The 23124-nt window shown below is 42.0% G+C and overlaps 1 protein-coding gene across 1 annotated transcript in view; it reads left to right on the plus strand.

The window, feature by feature from the left end:
- Positions 1–14520: 14520 nt before the first annotated feature.
- Positions 14521–23124, plus strand: part of LOC146986752 (collagen alpha-1(VII) chain-like) — a 51827-nt gene continuing 43223 nt past the window's right edge. The window contains exons 1-7 of the mRNA XM_085777828.1: positions 14521–14601; positions 14693–14873; positions 14976–15132; positions 16702–16795; positions 16912–17070; positions 18325–18482; positions 21035–21164. Of these exons, the coding sequence (XP_085633954.1) occupies positions 14538–14601; positions 14693–14873; positions 14976–15132; positions 16702–16795; positions 16912–17070; positions 18325–18482; positions 21035–21164 (943 nt within the window). The 5' untranslated portion in view covers positions 14521–14537. The remainder of the gene's footprint in view (positions 14602–14692; positions 14874–14975; positions 15133–16701; positions 16796–16911; positions 17071–18324; positions 18483–21034; positions 21165–23124) is intronic.

Genomic DNA, 23124 nt, shown 5'->3' on the forward strand with positions numbered 1-23124 from the left:
CTCCAGCTTCAGACTTATGGAGCTGTTTGGTGCCACAGGACTTCAGCTCTGTAGAAATAAAGAAAAAACTAAATGTGCATGATGAGACCACGTGGCCCAGTCAGAGTTACCTGCAGAAGTAACGGGATGAATGATGTGGATAATGTTTCAGCTGCTCGGGATTTCACGGTTTGCCTGCAAGTACGAGCATGGAGGGAAGGAGGGAGGAGAGGAGGAGAGGAGGGAGGAGAGGAGGAGAACAAAACGAGCTGGTGCAAAAAAAAAAAATGCAGAAAGAGCGAGAGAGAGAAAGAGTCCTCCTCCCTCCAGGCATCCCGACAAGTCTGGACTGTTCTTGAGCCGCTTGGTGCAGCAGCACGAAGCGAAGCAGCAGCTACAGTCCTGACAGCCTGCACACACACACACATAGCCTATGGACACACATACACATACACAACACAAATAGCTACACACAGTGAGTCAGACAGTCAGTCGGTCTCCAGCAGGGATGCAGCCGGACGCATTCAGTCTCTGAGCTGCAGCAGCGGACTCTCACTCACCTCGTGCTTTTCACAGACATTGGAGGACTAGTCTGGACCGAACCGGACTGGACTGCAGGGACTTGAGAGTCCAGTTGTGTTTCTGTGTGTGAGTGAGTGGCCGGACAGACGGACGTATACGGACACATGTGCACGGAGAGCTGAGAGTGGATGAGCCACAGGTGGAGCAGCGGAGAGCAGCAGCAGCAGCAGCAGCAGCAGCAGCAGCAGCATTAACAGCAGCGGAGGAGCAGAACCGCAGGTAAGAGGAGGAGGAGGAGGAGGATGCAGCATGATGAGGTTTGATCTGGACTCTGCTGCCATGAAACCACCACAGTGGGCTAGTAGACAAGTTCTGCGCAGTTAAAGTCAGATGCATGATGTCTGTGTTCTGGGGGCACGATAGCCTATAATGTTTACACAGGGATGTTAAATTGAGCAGTGATTGGCTTTGAGGTGAGTCCTAAGGAGCCTGCTTTTCCTCCTTAAAAAGTCCTTTTATCCCTTTAAACCAGTGCTGCTGAGTGCAGGTGTTTCTCTATTATAAAGGGGAATTGCCGTTTTTTACAATCTGGACCTTATTTTTTTATCATAAAATATGATCATTTACTCACCCAGATAACTAAAATATACTAAATACAAGTGGTTGTGATGAAATGAGCTCCAGCTGCGTCTACAGGGCAGCAGAATGCAGCCTCTGAACAAGTTCTGTGCAGTTAAAGTCAGATGCATGGTGTCTGAGTTCTGGGGGCATGATATAATGTTTACACAGGGATGTTAAATTGAGCAGTGATTGGCTGTCAGTGTCAGTTTGCCTATAGAGTTGAGCTCTGTGTTGAACTGTAGCTGCTGCTGCTCCCTGCAGCACAAAGCTGACCGTGGACAAGACCGAGCAGAACATCCATCACTTCACTTCACTGTCTGTCTGTCTGTCTGTCTGTCACTCTCTGAGCTGAAATATCTCACGTTACCTCAGGTTCAGGTTCCTCTGGGCTTTCAGACTTAATAACACACAACTCAACTCAACACAACTCAACACTGTCACTGAGCTCAGAGGAGAATGTAAAAAACCTGCAGCTAATTAAAGTCTGCAAACACTCAGCAGCAGCCTGCATTGGTCTCATTACATACAGTTACAGGACAGAGTAGGGGTTGTGGGGGCGTTGGGGGGTTGAACAACCACATTGACCTCATCTGAACTCGTTTAGTGAGGCAGCATTATTATTATTACTCCTCTTCCTCCGTCTTTGTCTGTTAATTGGTTTCAATTGTCTGTTCCTCTTCTGAGGGCGTTCATGTCTGTGTCTGCTCTCTGACTCACGCAACACAAACAGAGTAGAAAAAAAGAGAAAACTGCATTTCTAAAATATGTGTCTTCCTCTCTGCCTCACCTTCATCCTCCTCCACCGTCTCTCTCTCTCTCTCTCTGTCTCTCCATTCATTGCACAGTTGCAGCCGTAGTTTAGTTGAGTCGTTGGCATCGAGCCTCTCTGGACCTGAATGGGTCTGAGTCTGGACCGGGCCCAAGTGTGTCATCTCCCGAGGCCGCGGCTGCTGCTGCTGCTGCTGCTGCTGCTGCTGCTGCTCGTTACTGTTTGTTGTGATTGTTCCAGAACATTTTCTCTTGTGCTCACATGGAGTCTATGAAGAGGAGATTATTATAGCTCTTTGCCATTTTACAATAATAGTGCTGTTTCAAACATCATTTAACATCATTATCGTGACATTTGTTCTGTATATTTTGATAGTTACCGGCACTTTAATGGCTCTTCAACTGTGTTTATATTTGATTAAACTAGAGGAGAGTTAAAGACTCAGTCTCATGCTCATTCATGAGAAGGATAAAGTCATTGATGGAGGTGGTTATCTCTCTGATTTAGTCCATCTGGTGTTTGTTACACAACACCAGTGACACGCGGCTTGTGAAACACTGAAATAGGACGATAACATCAGTGTTTCCTTTAAACCTTGTTCCAAAATAAAAAAATCAAGTCAAAGGGTCATAGAAGATTTTCAAAAGCTGCTATTTGCAATATGTTTGGTTTGGATGAAGGAATAGACTAATGATCCATCACTGGCATGAGTGTTTGTGTGTGTGTGTGTGATGCTGTACTTGACCTGAGGGCAGCAGAGGTCAAAGGTGACAGGATCAGTCTCTCCGGCCTTTTGTGGACAGTATTGCACAAATTGTCCCGTTTATTGCACTGATTTCCTGGTGTTATTCAGCTCATAGATAGATAGATAGATAGATAGATAGATAGATAGATAGATAGATAGATAGATAGATAGATAGATAGTACCAGCTGATAGTGGATGAGATATATTCATGCAGATCTCGTCTACCTTCAGTCATGTCAGCCTGCAGCTCCATGATCTTTCCACAAGAATTAACCTTTTTTCAATTCGTCCTTATGAGTGATTTTATAATGTTCATACAAGCATACAGTACAATAACACACGATAACATATTCATAAGATATAATGAGAATTTAGTTTTCAGCGTTATAAAAGCGTAGTTTTCTAACAAAGTTCATGTGCTGGTCCCGGCCTGTTGGACCGTCCGTCCTTCTGTCCCTCTGTGTCCACCTGTGTCCCTCTCTGTCCCTGTCTGGACGGATGTTGTTGCTGAAGAAGTGCAGCTCTTACACAAGCCTGCACTCTGTCACACTGCAGTCGGCTGTGGCTGTGGCCCGCCGCCCCCCTGGGAGAATGGCATCTCTATTAAAGTACAACTCACTGATCCTGACCAGGCTGAGCTTAGAGGGAGCACAGCCAAGACCCCCCACCCCACATCCACCACCATCACAGGCTTTGGGATGAGTCCTAACCTCCTTTTCCTCCTTAAAAGTCATTTTATCCCTTTATACCAGGGCTGCTGAGTGCAGGTGTTTCTCCATTAAAGGGGAATTGCCATTTTTTACAATCTGGACCTTATTTTTAGCATAAAATATGATCATTTACTCACCCAGATAACTAAAATATACTAAATACAAGTGGTTGTGATGAAATGAGCTCCAGCCAAGAGCCGCGTATATCCGTATAATGGAGTCTACAGGGCAGCAGAATGCAGCCTCTAAATAACACATTATCTGCAGAGAAACTCCTTCATTTCACCAATATTTAGTTCTGATAGGCTAGTGCTATTCCCCTCTGAGTCCGGGGTTAGCTGTTATCAACATCCGGGGTCTGTAGGTTGACCTGCTGACCTCTGACCTGGATGATGTCATCTCTGAGCTTGTTGCTACCGCTAATGCTACGGTTTGTTTCTGCGTGTTTCTGACTTGTCAGAACAAAATGAGCAGCTGGATGAAGTTCAGCTTCCACAGGCTTCCTCTCCTCAACCTGGACTCACTAAAGCTCCGGCTAGTTGAGATAAAAATGGACCCGAATGCCGAAGCAGAATGATTATTATCAGAATGAGCCACGCGGCGCTCAGAGATGACATCATCCAGGTCAGAGGTCAGTAGGTCAACCTACAGACCCCGGATGTTGATAACAGCTAACCCCGGACTCAGAGGGGAATAGCACTAGCCTATCAGAACTAAATATTGGTGAAATGAAGGAGTTTCTCTGCAGATAATGTGTTATTTAGAGGCTGCATTCTGCTGCCCTGTAGACTCCATTATACGGATATACGTGGCTTCATCACAAGCACTTGTAATGACACCAAAGTTATCTGGGGGAGGAAATGATCGGATTTTATGCTAGAAATAAGGTCCAGGTTGTAAAAAACAGTAATTCCCCTTTAATGGAGAAACAACTACCTGCACTCAGCAGCCCTGGTATAAAGGTATAAAATGACTTCCAGTCTCCCTGCAACTAGTTACAAGTCTCAGCTCTTTGCTACTGTGTCATTGACCTTTAAAGCAAAGTGTTGGGTTTAATTCCCAGGTGGCCTGACATGCCGTGGGTGTGGCCGTGCCCTGAGCCAGTTACTTCTTCCCTTTAAAACTCCAGGTGCTGCTGAGGAATGTGTACTTTATATATACTATATAGAGACTTTATGAACATATTTACATGTGTTGTAATAATAAAGTTTATCAGAGGATGTGGGTTCCTCCCACCGCTGCTGCTGTTTGATCTACCCAGTGAGTTATTTAAACACATGTAACCTAGAGGATTGTGCTGTATGTACTCATGGATTAGACCTCAGAATGATGATGGAGGGTTTGTGGGTGTGTCGCAGCAGGAAGAGGAGGAAAGAGGGAGAAATCTGTTTCTTTGTGATGTTTTCCACATTAAATATGTCTTCTTTAAGTTCATCAGCTGGTGTTTAACAGCCCTCGACTCATTAATGCCTTTTAATTAACATCCTTTAAGTTGGCCAAGATGTAATTACTCAGAATAGAAAGACTGTGGGAACAGACTGCGGTCTCAACACCTGGTGTGCATAATGGAACCAGAAATTAACATTATTTCATTCATGTCTTTACAGGAAAAAAAGAAAAATAACATGAAATGTGAGAGAGTTGATGTGGTTTCTCCAGAGTTAATTGTAGATCATTGTATTTTATAGGTGTTTTATATTCTTAGAATTAATACTTTGAGTCTTGAAAGGGAATGGGAGGCGGTCTGCTGTTACATTTGGAACATATTAAGCTTTATGTGTGTGCTGTGCATTCGGGACCAGAATCTGAAGGTGTCAGGATTGTGGGTCTGTATTTTTCCAAGGAAACAAACATTTGAAGATAATTAGTCTCTGACTTTAGGCAATGTCTGAAGTTTTCACTCTTGAACTTCCTCAGAGACACCACAGACGAGACTCCTCCTAAATCTAATATCTGTTTTATTACAGAGAGGCCTGAGTCAGCTTAATGTGCTATAATAGTTTGTGGATGTCTGAGGATAAACTATAAGGCCGTCTGTTCAGCTCAGCATGACCACATTAACCTGTTGGGTCTTGTTTCTTTAATACAACAACCAAAGAGGTTAAATGTGTCCTCTGTTGACTTTGGTTTCTGTGCTTGTTAAATGATTTAATGCTTTAAGAGCTGTAGGTGCTTCACTGCTCGTTTTATTACATGGGGTCAGAGCTGAGATACCTGTTCAGTCAGGTAGTCATGGTTACACTAGCTGAGGCTGAGCTAATTGCACACAACACCATGTGTTCTCAGAGCTTTCCTGAAAAAATATACATTTAGAAAAACACAATCACAATATTTCACTACGCATTCAGTATCACAATGTACTGCAATAAATCATATCATCACCCAGCTTTACGTTATGTAACACATCTCTATGCTATAGAACCATAAAAATACCAGACAGACAGATGATAGATAGATAGATAGATAGATAGATAGATAGATAGATAGATAGATAGATAGATAGATAACACCCACTGAGGAAAAACTCCTGAGAAAACCGTTTTAACAGGGGAAAATTGGAGATATACTGTAGATAATACATGGAACTCAGCTGATAGTGGATGAGATATATTCATACAGATCTTGTCTTCTCAGTCAGGTCAGCCTGCAGCTCCATAATCTTTAATTTATTTTTCTTCTCAATTTGTCTTTATGAATTATTTGTAATAAATACAAGCATTGAATTGTAACACATACATAAATATTTATGAAATAGAACAAGAATTTTGTTTTCAACATTAGTTTTCTAACGAAGTTCATGTGCTGTTGGTCCTTTCTGTTACAGCTGTGAAATCCTTAGTTAGTTCCAACAGATCGACTGATCTGACCGGAGTAGTGGCTTTTCACTACATGTAGGCTATCACTCCGCCAAGCAGGTGTTCCCTCAACCGTCAACGGTCGACATGTAGCCTACATTGTAGAAAACCTTTTATTTTTATTTTTACGACAAACACATGCATATTTACAGAAATTAGGTTTAAAATAAAAGTTATGTTTTGTTGTGGTCCCAGACTGTGCAGCTGAACCAAATGGAAACAGACAGTAGAGTGTGTTTATTTCTGTTAGCTGCTGTTACAGCTGTGAGACCGTTAAAAAGTAAATTCAAACAGAATAGTCTGACGTCACTCCATCTGGGACTTTTTACTACATGTATTACTCCGCCTAGCAGGTGTTCTCAACCGTCAATTAGCGTCAAGGCAACGGTCCATATTTAGCTTAGTTACTTTATATAAAAAACAAAAATGTGCATATTTTCAGAAATAACGTTTAAAGTAGAAGTTATGTGGTCGTCAGAGGAGGATGAAGAGAAGAAAAGACGTCTGGACACGTCAGGACAACGAGCAGAGGACAGAGAGTAGCTAGCTTAGCATTAGCAACAGTCCGGTGGCAACGCTAACGGCGTCACTAACGGCACTACTTTTTTCTGTCATAACGACAGTACACGAAGCTGTTACTTGACTTAAGAAGTCCTGTCACAAAAAATATTAGACCTGTTTAAGTGTACGTTGTATACACATTTTTTTCAGTCGACCAACTGGTCGGAAAATATCCGTTTAGCTATTTGGAACTAACCAACTTAGTAGGGGAGAGTGGGGTAAGATGAGCCAGTGGGTAAGTTTACCCACCCCTTGTTTCTAGGAAACTATAGGAAAAAAATAGCATGTGACCAAATATTTGGGAGGCAGGCATCATTTCATGGAGTCTGTGAAGATTAGAACCACGTGAGTAAAGTGGTTTAACATTTATGACCCAAAAATCATTTTTCACTCTCGCAAGTGAATTTTGTCGATCATAAGTTTCATGAGAATTGTGTTTAGACCAAAAGAGATTATTGTAAATTTGTTTTATACATGGGTTGTGGTATCTATGAGCTACAACATGAGGTAGTAAACCTAGCATCAAACTGCACCATTTTAGCTGTGGGAGTAATAAACCCAAGCTAAGGTAGCTGTGGGGTAAGTTGATCCATCTGGCCAGGGGTAAGTTGAGCCACCTATCCTATACACTTAATGAATATATTTTGGCTGTATATGTCCAAATGATTAAATCAAGATTCTGTATGTTTGTGATTAGAGTAAGTATGTTCCTATAAACAGGAAAAGTTGTTTATAGTGAGGCCAAACTTTACTTTCAAAGAAAAATATCTGGGATTCTTCCCAAGATGCCACGTAATCGCAAAACTCCCCAAATCTCAGTGAGTTGGTGACTCAGCAGGAAGTCCCTGCAGTTTGTGTTCACCTGTAACCTGGACAGATGAAATATTAAGTAAAGGGGGAGGTAGGAGATGGATGGAAGGAAAGAAGGGGGGGTTGATCAATTTACCCCACTCCTATGGTCAACTTACCCCATTCATGGGGTAAGTTGAGTCACAAGACCACTTTTTTTGAACATGCTATATTTTAAAAACTGTTATATTTACACTCATTCTGTTCATTTGTAGGGATGCAAAACATCCTGAAATATATGCAGATGTGTTAGTTAGCAACAAAACTATAATTGTCTTGATGTAGTGATCCTGAATACAAAAAGTGGCTCAACTTATCCCACTCTCCCCTATTCCTTCCACACACAGCTGATAGGCGGAGTGATACAAAGCGTTGCAGAGCCTGTGTTTGTGAAGGAATACTGAGTTGGTTAGTTTCAGATGAACTGATTATATTCCCTGGTAATTAGCTACCTTTTTCACGTAGCAACTCTGTGACTTTTTGGAGAAAGTAACAAGTAAATATAACTCAGTTAGCTAGCCTACTTTGCCCAACACTGCTACTGTAGTTAGCATATTCAGATAAATCACAGCCTGTTGGTTGATGCTGTTAATATTAGTCTTTCTTTCGTCCATCATATTACAACACATGCCTTTTACTCTGTGTTATGATGTTGTAGTTATATATCCAGAGCGTGGTTATATCACCATTGCTCTCAGCCAATCGGCTTTGTTCCCTCCATGCACCATTGAATTTAAATGTGTGCTAAATAAAATAAACTGAACTAAACTCTTCTATTGGCTGAATCACAGCTGTATTCATACGCCCTATAAATTCACTGCCTCCTCCTCTTCTACTGAGGGTAACCCTGTTTGTTGTGGACGTGAAGCTCAGCTCAGCTCTGGTTATTATTGGATGGTTTAGTTGGTGTCTCAGTGTTACTATCTATTCCAATTAGGGATGTCACGATTATAAATTTTCTTGGTACGATTATTGTCAGAGAAATAATCACGGTGTTATGATTATCACGATTATTATGCATTAATTAATTTCACAACACTATGAATGTGTAAAACCAACACTAAGGAACTTTTCAACCTTCATAAAATATTTTCATAACTTTTGTGATGATACATCGACTTACAACAAGTTGAATGACACCTCTGTCGTGGTCTGAGGGGGTCTGTATCTCTTTCTCTGGCACTAAGCAGCTTTGAGGAGCATGGTAGGAACCCGGCTCTCACTTTACTTTCACTTTCACTTTTGCGAGTCACAACAAGGAGGGAACAGGCAAAACGGCACTTTAGCAATGGATTATGTTTGTGTTTTCACTTTGAAATGATCCACTGGAAACAGAAACTTAGTTTTGATGTCTTCTGTTCATTTTAATGCAGGATATTTACAGGGCTTCACGCTAGTGTCCATGGGAAATGGAGTCTTTCTCCAGGCAAAACACTACCGCTTTGGTCCACAGGCGCCGCCAAACTCAACCAAAACTGAAAGTTCTTTAGTACTGCTTTAAATCAAATATAGTCAAAATATGATTACATTACTCATTGTTTACACAAAATATTTCAAGTATCTATTAATATACGTATGACCAATTCTTAATCCCCAGGGGAAATGTTTTAAGTATTCAGGTCATGAATTGTTATCTATACCAAATGTTTGCGTTTATTTTAATGGTTTTTTGTTTTGTTTTTTAATTAAAAATGACACGCTAACATTTAAATTCCTACCAATTCAATGTTACATTAGTTAAATGGACCAGTAGGCTATCTGTGCATTTACCTTTATTTTTGCACACATCTGCCGATACGGTTCCAACATCAAAGTTTTGTGAAAGTAACGGTATTTAGGAATCTTTACGATTAAATAATTGTGGCGTTTGATACCACGATTCATTGTGAAAACAAGTAATCGTGACATCCCTAATTCCAATGCATGATAGGTCAGACTGTGGATTTTATCTCTATTTTTTAGTACTGATGGTGACGGTTTGTTGCTGGTTGCAGGTTCTGCAGAGTTCACACTATTTTTGCTCCAGTCCCATGCAGACATCGCTCCCTCCCATGTTGTGCTGTATGTTAAGAATTACACCAGAGTGACAGAACCTCAGTGGTGTAGTTTTGTGCCTCCAGAACCACAGCTGTCTCTCATCAGCTCTGATGGAGGAGCACACTGGGTCTGGTTTGGGTCAGCGATCAGACAAAATGCCAACTGTGAGAAAAAAGAAAAAAAAAAGAAAAGAAACTCGACCAAATTCCAGATGATGTTGATGTTCTGTGCATTTCTATACAACCTCATGAACTCCGTTTTATCCGCTGTTGTCCTGCTGCTTCCACTTATGTATCTGGTTTAATCATCTCTGGTGGTTTCTTGTGGTTTTGGTTCCGACATTGTTTACGTTCGCTCTCCAGAGCAGATCAGAGGTTTTGTTCTTCTGCTCGGCATCTGTTAGTTGTTTCCAGTAGTTCCTGTGGAGAGCTTCACCTCTGTGGAAAGGTGAAGGTGAACAGAGTTCGTCATGAACATGTCATGAAAAGACCTGTTTCATTGCCCTCACAGCTGAACTGGAATTAGCCGAGACAGTGGATTTGACCTGTGGGAATAAATATTCAGACTGACTTTTCATGGTTAAGTTTTTTTTTGTGTGTGTGTAAATCTTTATTAGAAATTTTCGGATCCTTTATTTGTCATTCAGCACAACATCAGAAATGCAAAGCAGAATTAAATTATAGGCACTAATTCTATAAAAAACAAACACATTAAATGAATATGTATAAATCGCCCAGAGTATTTAAGATATATATTAATTAGCAGAAGGAGAAACAGAAAAATGAGACCAGGAGACTTGGAAAATGTTGTTCTGTGATGTTTGATCTGATCTGTTTTATTATTATCAGTTATTAAAACTTGAAATACTTTACTTGCGTTCATGTGCACAACTGTTCACATGTATTTCTCCCGTGGCAGTGTTGAAGTAGATAAGAATAAAAATAGATCAAATAGAGTTAAAAGGTAGGAGTACAAATAAATATAGAGACAAATAGAGTGAAACATACAAAGTATGAAGTGCAGTGTGTGATAAATAGTGCTTGAACTCAGCAGTCTTATGGCACGGGGGATGAAACAGTTGCAGAACCTGGCTGCTCTGGTCTGAAGGCTGTGGTACCTCTTTCCAGAGGCCAACAAATGGCGATTATTATCATTATCGATTAATCTGTCGATTATTTAAACGATTAATCAATTAGTTATTTGGTCAATAAAATGTCAAATGTCTTGTTTTGTCCACAAACCAAAGAGAGACTCAGTTTATTGTCATAAAGGAACAAAGAAACCAGAAATATTCACATTGAAGAAGCTGGAATCAGAGAATTTGGGCTTTTTATATTAAAAAAACACTACTGAAACTGATGAGAATAGTTGACGATTCATTTACTAACTTGTTATTGTGTGATTAATTGATTAATTGTTGCGGCTCTACTTAGGTACTTGATCAATAATGTGATTCTGTGATTCCAGTGGAAAAATAATATGATTTTGATGACTAATGTAAAGGCTGGTTAAACACAGTGTTTGAGCAGCAGGGAGGAAGGGTCACTGAAGGGTCAGATGTTCAGAACATCTAATAAATCCTGATTATTATAAGACAGATGGTGTAGAGAGCATGAGAATAGTATGGACTCAAAGAAGTGAGTTTATTGGTAATTGTCAGAGTTAAAATAAAATACATTTGTACACATACATATTGTCAGTCTGACACCCGATGTTAGTAATGATGCACTGTATCATTATGATAAATTGAATTTTGATATCTACTCAGTGAAAACCAGTGAGTTGTGTTGTAGAGTGCAGCAGCCAGTAAAGAGCAGCAGTGGCAGTGAGAACAGACAGATCAGATACATGTTCCTGCCTTAACTCAGACTACAAGGTCTATCTTTGGTTTAGGGATTATTATTATTATTTACCCTCTGTGGAACTGTAGCATGCGAACAGCACTGGGACCTGACGCATACCTGTGAAGCCTGACTGTATTAGTCGTCAGTCAGACATTTGGAATAAGCAAACATGTTCAAAGAGACGAGGCTGGCAGACAGGAACAGGTAGAGGCAGGACCGGTGGATGGAAGTCATGGAAACACCAGACAACCAGACTAATAACAGGCCTGCTGAACTACAGTATGATGAAGATTTGACTAAAGGATGAAGCTGAACAGGAGAGTGACAAGACCAGGTTGACTAGTATTAACAGGAAATTCAGTGGAGATGATTAGTAAGTAAGTAGACATGGGATGGCAGCAACAAGAGATGAACTGGTACTAACACAAACCCTCAGATCCTTACAGGGTAATTAGCGTTTTTTACAATCTGGACCTTATTTCTAGCATAAAATCCGATCATTTCCTCCCCCAGATAACTTTGGTGTCATTACAAGTGGTTGTGATGAAATGAGCTCCAGCCGAGAGGCGCGTATATCCGTGTAATGGAGTCTACAGGGCAGCAGAATGCAGCCTCTAAATAACACATTATCTGCAGAGAAACTCCTTCATTTCACCAATATTTAGTTCTGATAGGCTAGTGCTATTCCCCTCTGAGTCCGGGGTTAGCTGTTATCAACATCCGGGGTCTGTAGGTTGACCTACTGACCTCTGACCTGGATGATGTCATCTCTGAGCGCCGCGTGGCTCATTCTGATAATAATCGTTCTGCTTCGGCATTCGGGTCCATTTTTATCTCAACCAGCCGGAGCTTTAGTGAGTCCAGGTTGAGGAGAGGAAGCCTGTGGAAGCTGAACTTCATCCAGCTGCTCATTTTGTTCTGACAAGTCTGAAACATGCAGAAACCAACCGTAGCATTAGCGGTAGCAACAAGCCGTCGGAGATGACATCATCCAGGTCAGAGGTCAGCAGGTCAACCTACAGACCCCAGATGTTGATAACAGCTAACCCCGGACTCAGAGGGGAATAGCACTAGCCTATCAGAACTAAATATTGGTGAAATGAAGGAGTTTCTCTGCAGATAATGTGTTATTTAGAGGCTGCATTCTGCTGCCCTGTAGACTCCATTATACGGATATACGCGCCTCTCGGCTGGGGCTCATTTCATCACAACCACTTGTAATGACACCAAAGTTATCTGGGGGAGGAAATGATCGGATTTTATGCTAGAAATTATAGCTGCTGCGCAGCGATGGGTCGGGTCCGGGCTACTTTTGGGCAAATTTAGGCAATTCTGAGCAACAAACAGGAGAATAGGAAGACAAGACAGTTGTCCTTATAATGTCCAATTTGCATCAGTTGAGGATTGAACCCACAACCTCGGGAACCAAAGACCGTTGTCTATCGCACTGAGCTAATTGACAAATGGCAGTTCAACAGTGGCTTCACAAATTGAGTAAGCCATTCACTGTCGTGTAGGCAGAAAAAGAAAAATCAGTTTTTGAGGTAAAATAATGATATGTATTTGTCAAACATCTACTATGAGTCTAAGATGTTAGGAGCCTTCGCACATGGTCCAGTCCAAGCTATTTGGATTTTTAAATTTAGAAGCTTGCTGTGATGCCACCATTATGACAATTGTCTTGTGTTTCGTGTTGAGGACATTTGACATTTTGATCTGTCATCATCATAATCACGCTGGCTGGGCCTCGAACTCACAACCTCTGACACCAAGAACCAGCGCTTAACTCGCTGAGCTAATTATCTGGAAGTGAGACATGGTGTGTGTCTTCTCAAATAGACTCAGGGAGTCAGTGTCCGGGCAGCAGTTGTGAACGCAGATTTCTGTTATCTAAACAAAAATCTGTTAATACATAAATTGCATTTAGACAGCAAAAAAGCTTGAGGACATCTGCCTTTTCAACTGTCATCATCATCATCATCACCCTCACTGGGTCTCGAACCCACAATCTCTGACACCAAGAACCAGCTCCTAACTCGCTGAGCTAATTGGCTGGTAGTGAGACCTGCTGTGTAGCTTCATTTATCCACTCAGGTGAGTCAGTGCCCGGGCAGCTGTTGTGATGAAATGGTCAAAATTTCAGAAATTCAGTCATCTAAACAAAAATCTGATAATACATAAATTGCATCTTGACAGCATGAAAATGTTGGTGATTTGTTTTTAATGATAAGTGTTTTGCTTCATAAGAGAAAATATGATGTTTATAAATTCCACACTCACATTGACTGCAGTTGTTCCCATGAGAGCAGAATTCAAAATGTTCTCAAAAATTCAGTTTTTGAGATAAAATTCTGATATTTGCCAAACTTCATCAACCATGACTCCAGAATATTGTCATTTTTGTTCAGGAAGTTTGAAAATGTATTTAGCAAGAATTTGATGGTATATGTTTATAGTACTGTTTACAGTCAAACGTTTTCATGCACTGTAGGCTCAATTTTTGCTTAATCAAAAATCCGAGAAACAAGTTTTGTGGAGGACGGTCTGGAGATGCTCTGTAGCAAGTTTGGTGTCAATTGAGCAAAAATTGTGGGAGGAGATACATTTTAAAAGTTTTACAGTTATTGAAAAAAACAGAGTGATGGACTTCATAATTTGTAATAAGTTTAAGTGGACAAAAGTTTCAGCAGTATTGAGGCTACATTGTGGTGAAGTTTCAACACTGTAGCATCTACCGTTGGTTTGGTAGGAATTTTTAAAGTTTTTAAATTTAAACGCTTATTGTGCCCCCGTCCTTGGAGTTGAGTGAATCTGGCATGGGACTGAACCTTTGTGCAAAGTTTGGTGAGTTTTCGCCCATGGGAAGTATGACTTCCTTGGAAGAAGAAGAAAGAAGAAGAAGAATTCCTAGGAATACAATAGTGTCCCGGCAGCTTAGCTGCCCGGACCCTAATAAGGTCCAGATTGTAAAAAAAACGCTAATTATCCTTTAATCATAAACTTTATTAAAATATTCTCTTCTTTTATTATGTCCAGGTTGTGAAGATGTTGCGGTGGCTTTTTACTGCGACCGTCCTGCTGTCCTTCGTGAAAAAGGCCGATGCTCAAGGTAAAACAACAAAACCCGTTCATCCGATCATGATGTGTCTGTGTGCTGTGTGAGTCTTTATGTACGTCTATATGTCATTTGTATTTTGCAGGCAGGTGTAATAATGTGCGAGCAGCAGATATTGTGTTCCTGGTGGACGGCTCTTCCAGTATCGGCCGAGCTAACTTCCTGCAGGTGAAAGGTTTCATATCTGGAGTCATCAAACCCTTCGCCGGGTCGGTCAGTGAGACGGGAATCAGATTTGGGGCCATTCAGTACAGTGACACGTCCAGGTGATTAACAGTATTAACATTTACCTGCTGCTCTGAATGGAGCAACAGAAAGTCTTCTTATTATTATTTTATATGTATTAATGTAGATTTGTCTTCCTCCAGAGTTGAGTTCACCTTCACCACCTACCTGAACGGCACAGAGCTGGTCGGCGCAGTAGAAAATCTCAACTATAAAGGTGGAAACACGCGAACTGGTGCCGGTCTCAAATTTGTCGCTGACAACTTCTTCAACCCTTCAAACAGTCGAGACGTCCCAAAGGTTTGAGGAGCAGCCGCTCTGCAGTGTTTTCATTTACAGATACAGATACAGAAAACCTTGTTTATCCTCAAGGACAACTGAGTTTCTACAGTTCACCGTCATAAAAACATACATAGAGATAAAATATGCGCATATAATAAATATAGAAATGTATAAAACACTATTGCACCATATATTACTTTTTACTGCTGTAGGCTGCTGTATTGCACTAATTTCAGGTTCAGTTCTCTGCATTCAAAAGCCTGATAGCAGAAGGAACAAATGAGCTGGAGTATTGATTGATCTTCCTAAGAGGCTGCCTGTATCGCCGCCCTAATGGCATTAATGCAAATGCTTTGATAAGAACATGTTCATGATTGATGATGCATTTTACAGTTTTAAATCTGTCATTTGCGTTCCAGTCATTTTGGAGCAGACATTTACACTTTTAGACAGTTTCTGTCCTTCACTGTCAAACGGTTGAACCAGCAGATGAAAGAGAAAGTAAAGAGGCTCTGAATGTAGGACAAGTACACACAACACAGAGTGGGTTTTGAGACGCCACAGGAGTTAATCCTCCACAACAAGTGGATTCTCTGTCGGGACCGTCTGACTACTGACTCGGTGTTGGAACAAACATTAAAGGGATATTCCTCTGTAAATTGAATCCATGGTCTAACGCACCGTGACCCCCGACTTCAGCACAAACAGCCAGATAGAAAAACAGGGCTGTTTTTGTAGCCACGAGACAACCGCCATCAGAAAAGCCGCTTATAGCCACAAATAATGCTCAGAACAACTTCATCAACAGTACAAACAGGGTCCCAACTCATAATACAAGGCATCAAACACCTGCCTGGTTTTCTCTTTTTTTTTGTTTTGTTTGGAAAAGGCATTTTCAAACAAACTTGTCAGTACAAAAGTACTAAATTGGTATTTTCCAAAGTCCTTTTCCATTTATTATTATATTTTATTTATAACATTTCTGCAAGTGAACAACAAGAGTCTGTAAAAGTCTGACGGTGCCTTAGACCAGTGGTTCTGAAACTTTTTTACATTAAGAAAAAATAAATTAAATTGACACAAATTAGACAACGGACCCCCATTGGATAAAATTTTGAAACAAACGTCAGAAATACACAAATATTTGTTCTGAGACTGAATAACGTTACTCTCTAGGTAAATGTACGTTCAAATTAGGGCCATATTGGTGTGAATTTTTTGAAAACTTTTAGTGAAATTTCTTGAAAACGTAAAAACTGAAATTTATCAAAAAAAGTTTTAAAAGTTCTAGAAAAAACATTTGATTTCTAAAAAAAAAAAAATTAAGTAAAAACTCTAGAAAAATGTGAAACAATTTCTTAAATAAAAAACGTTTAAAAATGTCAAGAAAAAAGTGGTAAAATTTCTCAAATTAAAAGATGAAAAATTCTAGAAAAAAGTAGTAAAATATCAAGGAAAAAGTTTTTGAAACTCTAGAATCTAGAATTCTAGTCCACTTTGAGAATTTAAATGGTTTAAATTTACAGAGGAAAGCTGGGAGTCACTGTTTACTGTGTTTTCTCATTTCTCCTCCTCCTCCTCTCTCAGATCACGATCCTGATCACAGATGGAAAGTCTCAGGACAGAGTTCAAGAACCGGCACAGAAGCTGCGTAGTCAAGGAGTCCACGTGTTTGCAGTCGGTAGGTGTCCCGTCCCGTGTGCAGTTTTTAACCTCTGGTGTGGTTGTTGGTGACACCACTGTGTGTTTTCGTTAACCCTGGTGTGTTGTGTTGTTGTGTTGTTGTGTTGTTGTCAGGCATAAAGAGTGCAGACAGGAATGAACTGGCTCTGATCTCCTCTCAGCCCAGCAGCGACTTCACCTCCTTCGTCGGGGAGTTCAAGCTGCTCAACACACTCCTTCCTCTCGTCAGTCCCAGAGTGTGTTCCAAGGCGGGAGGGGTCTACGCCAGTGATGGTAGGCATGGCAACGCAGCTGTAGGCATGGCAACAGCTGTACACAAATATACTGGTATTTAATCCTGAAAAACTGCATTTAATTTTATTCATCTCCCTCTACTTCTCTTTTCTTTTCTTCTCTTTTCTCCTCTCCTCTCCTCTCCTCTCCTCCTCCTCTCCTCCTCCTCTCCTCTCCTCTCCTCTCCTCTCCTCTCCTCTCCTCTCCTCTCCTCTCCTCTCCTCTCCTCTCCTCTCCTCTCCTCTCCTCTCCTCTCCTCTCCTCCTCTCCTCTGCTCTCCTCTCCTCTCTCCTCCTCTCCTCTCCTCTCCTCCTCTCCTCTGCTCTCCTCTCCTCTCTCCTCCTCTCCTCTCCTCTCTTCTCCTCTCCTCTTCTCTTCTCCTCCTCTCCTCTCCTCTCCTCTCCTCTCCTCTCCTCCTCCTCTCCTCTCCTCTCCTCTCTTCTCCTCTCCTCTCCTCTCCTCTCCTCTCCTCCTCCTCTCCTCTCCTCTCCTCTCTTCTCCTCTCCTCTCCTCTCCTCTCCTCTCCTCTCCTCTCCTCTGCTCCCCTCTCCTCTCTTCTCCTCTCCTCTCCTCTCCTCTCTCCTCTCCTCTCCTCTCCTCTCCTCTCCTCTCCTCTCCTCTCCTCTCCTCTCCTCTCCTCTCCTCTCCTCTCCTCCTCCTCTCCTCTCCTCTCCTCTCCTCTCCTCTCCTCTGCTCCCCTCTCCTCTCCTCTCCTCTCCTCTCCTCTCCTCTCCTCTGCTCCCCTCTCCTCTCTTCTCCTCTCCTCTCCTCTCCTCTCTTCTCCTCTCCTCTCCTCTCCTCTCCTCTGCTCCCCTCTCCTCTCTTCTCCTCTCCTCTCCTCTCCTCTCTTCTCCTCTCCTCCTCCTCTCCTCTCCTCTCCTCTCCTCTCCTCTCCTCTGCTCCCCTCTCCTCTCTTCTCCTCTCCTCTCCTCTCCTCTCTTCTCCTCTCCTCCTCCTCTCCTCTCCTCTCCTCTCCTCTCCTCTCCTCTCCTCTGCTCCCCTCTCCTCTCCTCTCCTCTCCTCTCCTCTCCTCTCCTCTCCTCTGCTCCCCTCTCCTCTCTTCTCCTCTCCTCTCCTCTCCTCTCTTCTCCTCTCCTCTCTTCTCCTCTCCTCTCCTCCTCTCCTCTGCTCTCCTCTCTTCTCTTCTCCTCTCCTCTCCTCTCCTCCTCCTCTCCTCTCTCCTCCCCTCCCCTCCCCTCCCCTCCCCACCTTTCCTCTCTCCTCCTCCTCCTCCTCCTCTCCTCCTCCTCTCAGAGGCGTTTTCTGGTCCGTCTAACATCCAGTTCACCGGCCAGACGTCTGACTCTCTGAGGTTTCGCTGGTCGGCAGCCGGGGGTCCGGTCAGTGGTTATGCGGTCCAGTACGTTCCTCTCTCTGGCCTGGGTCAGCCGATCACAGCCGAGCTGCGACAGGTGAGTCCTGTGGTCTGTGGTTCCCTTAGTGCAGTGTTTCTCAAATGGGAGTGCGTGAAGGCACTCCAGGGGGTACGTGAGATTTTAAATATATATATTAAAAAATATATAAATTCCAAAATCCATTAAAATAATTATATAACGGATATTTCAATAAAATATACGTCTAAATTCATAAACTAAATCTTATATTTAGTGGGCTACTTAATTAATTATCCTAAAAAAAACCTGAGCCCCCCCCCCACCAGATGGTTTAACCCAACCTGGCATTTGCCGCACGGCATCGCCTGTCAATCAAACAACAGAGTCATGGTTGATGTGTAGTTTGTAACGTCCACGAGTTGCAACCCACCCTAGGCATCATGTTTTGTTTTTTTCTGTGGGGAGAAGTTAGCAAACAGTGGCATGAAGCTGCTCATCTCCAGACGCATCTCAACACAAAACATGCACGTCATGTCGGTGAGCCTCCTGACTGCTTCATGAGGAAACTTTATGAATTCAGGTTGGTGTTACATGAGATTGTAAACGACAGCATCAAAGTGACCAACTTCATAAAGTCAAGGCCACTAATGCAGGTGTGATTCACTGCCTCAGTTAACACAGACAGAGAGAAGTCCTCTGGCTCTCAACCTGTTGTTATGATCTGAAGCCACACCTCTGACTGAGCACAGCCCCCCCATGCCACCGTGTTGCAGGACAACTGACTTGCAAAGCAGTAGCCCTACTGTCTGGACTTTTATTGTGTGTGAAGAAATGTGTATCTATAATTGATATCATGAATTCATTTTGAGAACAGATATTTATTAGATAGCATTTTAGACTGATGATTATTCTCATGTGCAAAAATCTTTATAATCAAGTTGATTGTTTTTTAGTCTGTATTTCTATATATTTTTTATTTCCAAATGGTTTAAAAGAGGCCACTATAACCAATGTTTTACACAGTTTTAAAGTAAAATAAAGCAGACACTGATGACACATTGCTGTGTTTTACGTCTTTTGGTCCAAAAATGCTTTGCGCTGGGTAGGGGGTACTTGGCTGAAAAAATATTTCACAGGGGGTACTTCACTGAAATAGATTGAGAACCACTGCTTTACAGTACACTGTAAAGGCAAAGGCCCCCACATACTCGTACTGTGCGCGTACTGTGAGCAGCGCGGCACTCCGTGCGCACTGTCCGCGGATGTTTGAGGTTTCATAGTCGGGCGTACGGTGTCACATTAAAAACAGGTCGATGTGAAGATTTCCTGCCGAGTAGTCTATTGTGTGACACCGAGTACGCGTACGTGGAGTCCGCGTGGTCGTAAATATTGAGCTTTGTGCGGACGGGTTTGGCGGACGGTCTGCACTGAGTCTGCCTCGAGTACCCGCGGAGTCATGTACGCCCGAGTATGTGGGGGCCTTAAGGCAGTGCACTTACTTGCGCAGTGCACAAATTTCGACAGGGTTGTACCATCTCAAATCAAACACTGCCGCTGCGCACTTACCGGAAAAGACTCCACAGCTTCTTCTTCTATTTTTAAAAATTCTGATTACAACCGGCCGTTGGAGCCCTATCGCCGACCTATTGTTGTGTTGTTATGAGTGTTTAAAGACATTCACGCCGGTGTCAGCTCCGTCGCTGCTCAAAACAACTGCCGCCATTTGAAAAGTAGTGACTTTCCTCCGCTACGTCACTAAGATGGCGGCCGTTAAAGCAGAAGTAAGCGATCTGGTCGTTCTTGTCAGCCGATGGAGTTAGCAGCCCCCGCCCTCGTCATGGATCTATTGGTCCTCGTCCCTACGTCACCACATTCAGGCGCATCCCTTGGCTGCACACACAGAGAGGACTGCCCCTTTATGCCGTTCTCTCTCCTCATTGGATAAAGGTTGTAGGATACGAGAAATGTTTTCTCCTGGGCTCAGAGCAGAGCAGAGTGACTGACAGACCCGTGTTTCAGACCAAACACTCTATAGAAGTGATTGCTGTCGGAAGATAGAACTATTTAAGACTTATATTAACACAAACATTCACCTTACTTCTGCTTTAAGTATGGAAAGTGTCCAACGATCCACACTCAATTTTCTGGCTGTTTGAGTGCGCCAATTGAGTGTGCATAGCGCACTACATTTTCGCACACTGCTCAGTGTGAACGCACTTATGTTACTCAAAATATTAAGTGTAAGTGCAGAAGTGCACGATTTGGGACACAAAACTGGTGTTGAAGTATATTGTGTTTACACTTTTACCTGACCTACATTCTAGTAGTTAATTGCAGTTTCTGGAGCCAAGGTAAATCGTGCTCTGTGCGGTGAAACACATGCCTCCAGGCTGAGTATAAACTTGTCTCATGGGCGGATCTTCTTCATGTTGATGCTGTAGAGATTAAAGTTTGGCAGCGCAAAAAGTGAAATTCCCCTCCGTGTATAGCCTTTGCAGACAAGATGAGAGAGAAGAGAAGAGAAGAATGGCGGCACGGCCCAGTCGTCTGTTTAAAGTCATTCGCTCTGCAAAGACATGTTGAAGGCATGAATGTTGTCTGAGATGACCTGTGTGTGTCTGTACCTGCAGGAGACCGTCTCCGCCACTCAGAGGTCCTTCACTGCACGAGAGCTGCGGTCGGGGACAGACTACCTGGTCACCGTCATCGCCCAGTACCCCAACAGCGTCGGAGAATCTTCTTCTGCCAAGCAACGAACCAGTGAGTAAAAAAAAGGGAGCGTGCCTATGTTCCCTCAGCCCTATGTTCCCTCAGCCCTATGTTCCCTCATCATTTCTAAGGGTTTTTTTTTCCTTTCCAAAATGAGGCCCTATGTTCCCACATTTCCTTTATCATCAATTTGCATCAGTCAATATCAATCAATATAAACTTTATTATCCCCGCAGGGAAATTTGTCATGGACAGTCATGTGCCACAAGTTGCTGCAATTACATAAATACACAAAACAGATAAAAAACCAGTACATTCGACATTCCTCACACAGTTCTTGCATACACATGATTCTCACATTCGCACAGATAAATATAAATATGGTAGATGAAAAATACTGATGAGAGACTATTAAAAACTCAAATAAAGTGCTGGAGTGTCTAGCGCAATAAAAGGATTTAAAAAAAAAAAAAAAAAGGTACAATCTCAAGAGATGAAAAATAGGGATAACAACCCAATTAAGATTTAGCAGGTTTATTTAAAAGGGAAATGGATGTAGGGAGGAAACTGAGTTTGTATCGGTTATCAGATTTTATCCCCATTTCTCCCAATATGGTTGTCAACTACACCCAACCTGTTATCCAGTAGCAATTGACTACAGATGTAATGTAGCTTTTAGCTAAATCTGGGAATCTGGGCTGACCCCTTCCAACACCGCTACTCCAGCATACCGTAGGGTTGAGTGACGAACCCTTATACCGAAATTAAACTCACCTCCATGAGTTAGTGCAATTTAGACAACAAACTTCTACAGTAGTACAAATAGTGTTAGTAGTAGTAAACGAAGCATTAGAAAGTTTGTACAGTAAGTACACCAGGAATCCCGGACATTATTGGGGTAATTTAAGATAGCTGCTTGGTAACGTTAGCACCATTCAGTTAATAGTGGTAACTCGACCACTGTTGGAGCAAGGGAAAACAAGCTTCTGGGGGGGGGGGGGTTTGGCTCAAGGTCATGGTGCAAAGGACCCTAGGTTGAAATTACTCTGAATCATCCCTTTAAATGCGGTATAAAAATAAAAATGACTTGACTTAGAGTTTCATTTTGAGAAAATTCGGTAACACTTTACTTGAATAGGTATTCATAAGATTGACATAACAGCTGTCATAAACATCAATGAATACTTATGACAGCTGTGGTTAAGTGTCATTCGGTAAGTTATGTCACTTTTGATGCAAAGTTGACATTGTTTGAGATGTTTTTGTTCTGACAACTTGACATAAAGACAATTTAAACTGTCATAGCAGAACTAATTGTTAAACTTTAAAAATGATGTCAAGTTCTCATAACAAGGACATCTCAAACAATGTCAACTTTGCATCAAAAGTGACATAACTTACCGAATGACACTTAACCACAGCTGTCATAAGTATTCATTGATGTTTATGACAGCTGTTATGTCATGGTTATGACAGTGTTATGTCAATCTTTTGAATACCTATTCAAGTAAAGTGTTACCGAAAATTCTTAGAAATAAGAAAAATCTTAGAAATGAGGGAACATAGGACTGTGGGAACATAGGGCAGTGGGAACATAGGGCAGTGGGAACATAGGGCAGTGGGAACATAGGGCAGTGGGAACATAGGGCAGTGGGAACATAGGGCTGACCCCAGTAGGAACACAAGCAGTCAAATGGGCGTGAGCCGTTTATTTTGAATGTATCCCAGGTAGGGATGTCACAATTATACATTTTCTTGGTACGATTATTGTCAGAGAAATAATCACGGTACTACGATTATCACGATTATTATGCATTAATTAATTTCACAACACTATGAATGTGTAAAATCAAATTTTGCCTAGTCAAAATATAATTACTCATGTTTACACAAAATATTTCAAGTATCTATTAAAGCAGAAGTAAGTGATATATTTGTGTTAATCTAAGTCTTAAACAGTTATATCTTCCGACAGCAATCACTTCTATAGAGTGTTTGGTCTGAAACACGG

Source organism: Trachurus japonicus, chromosome 5 (genome assembly GCF_045865225.1).
Source record: "Trachurus japonicus isolate A0001 chromosome 5, Traja_1.0".
NCBI classification, from domain to species: domain Eukaryota; kingdom Metazoa; phylum Chordata; class Actinopteri; order Carangiformes; family Carangidae; genus Trachurus; species Trachurus japonicus.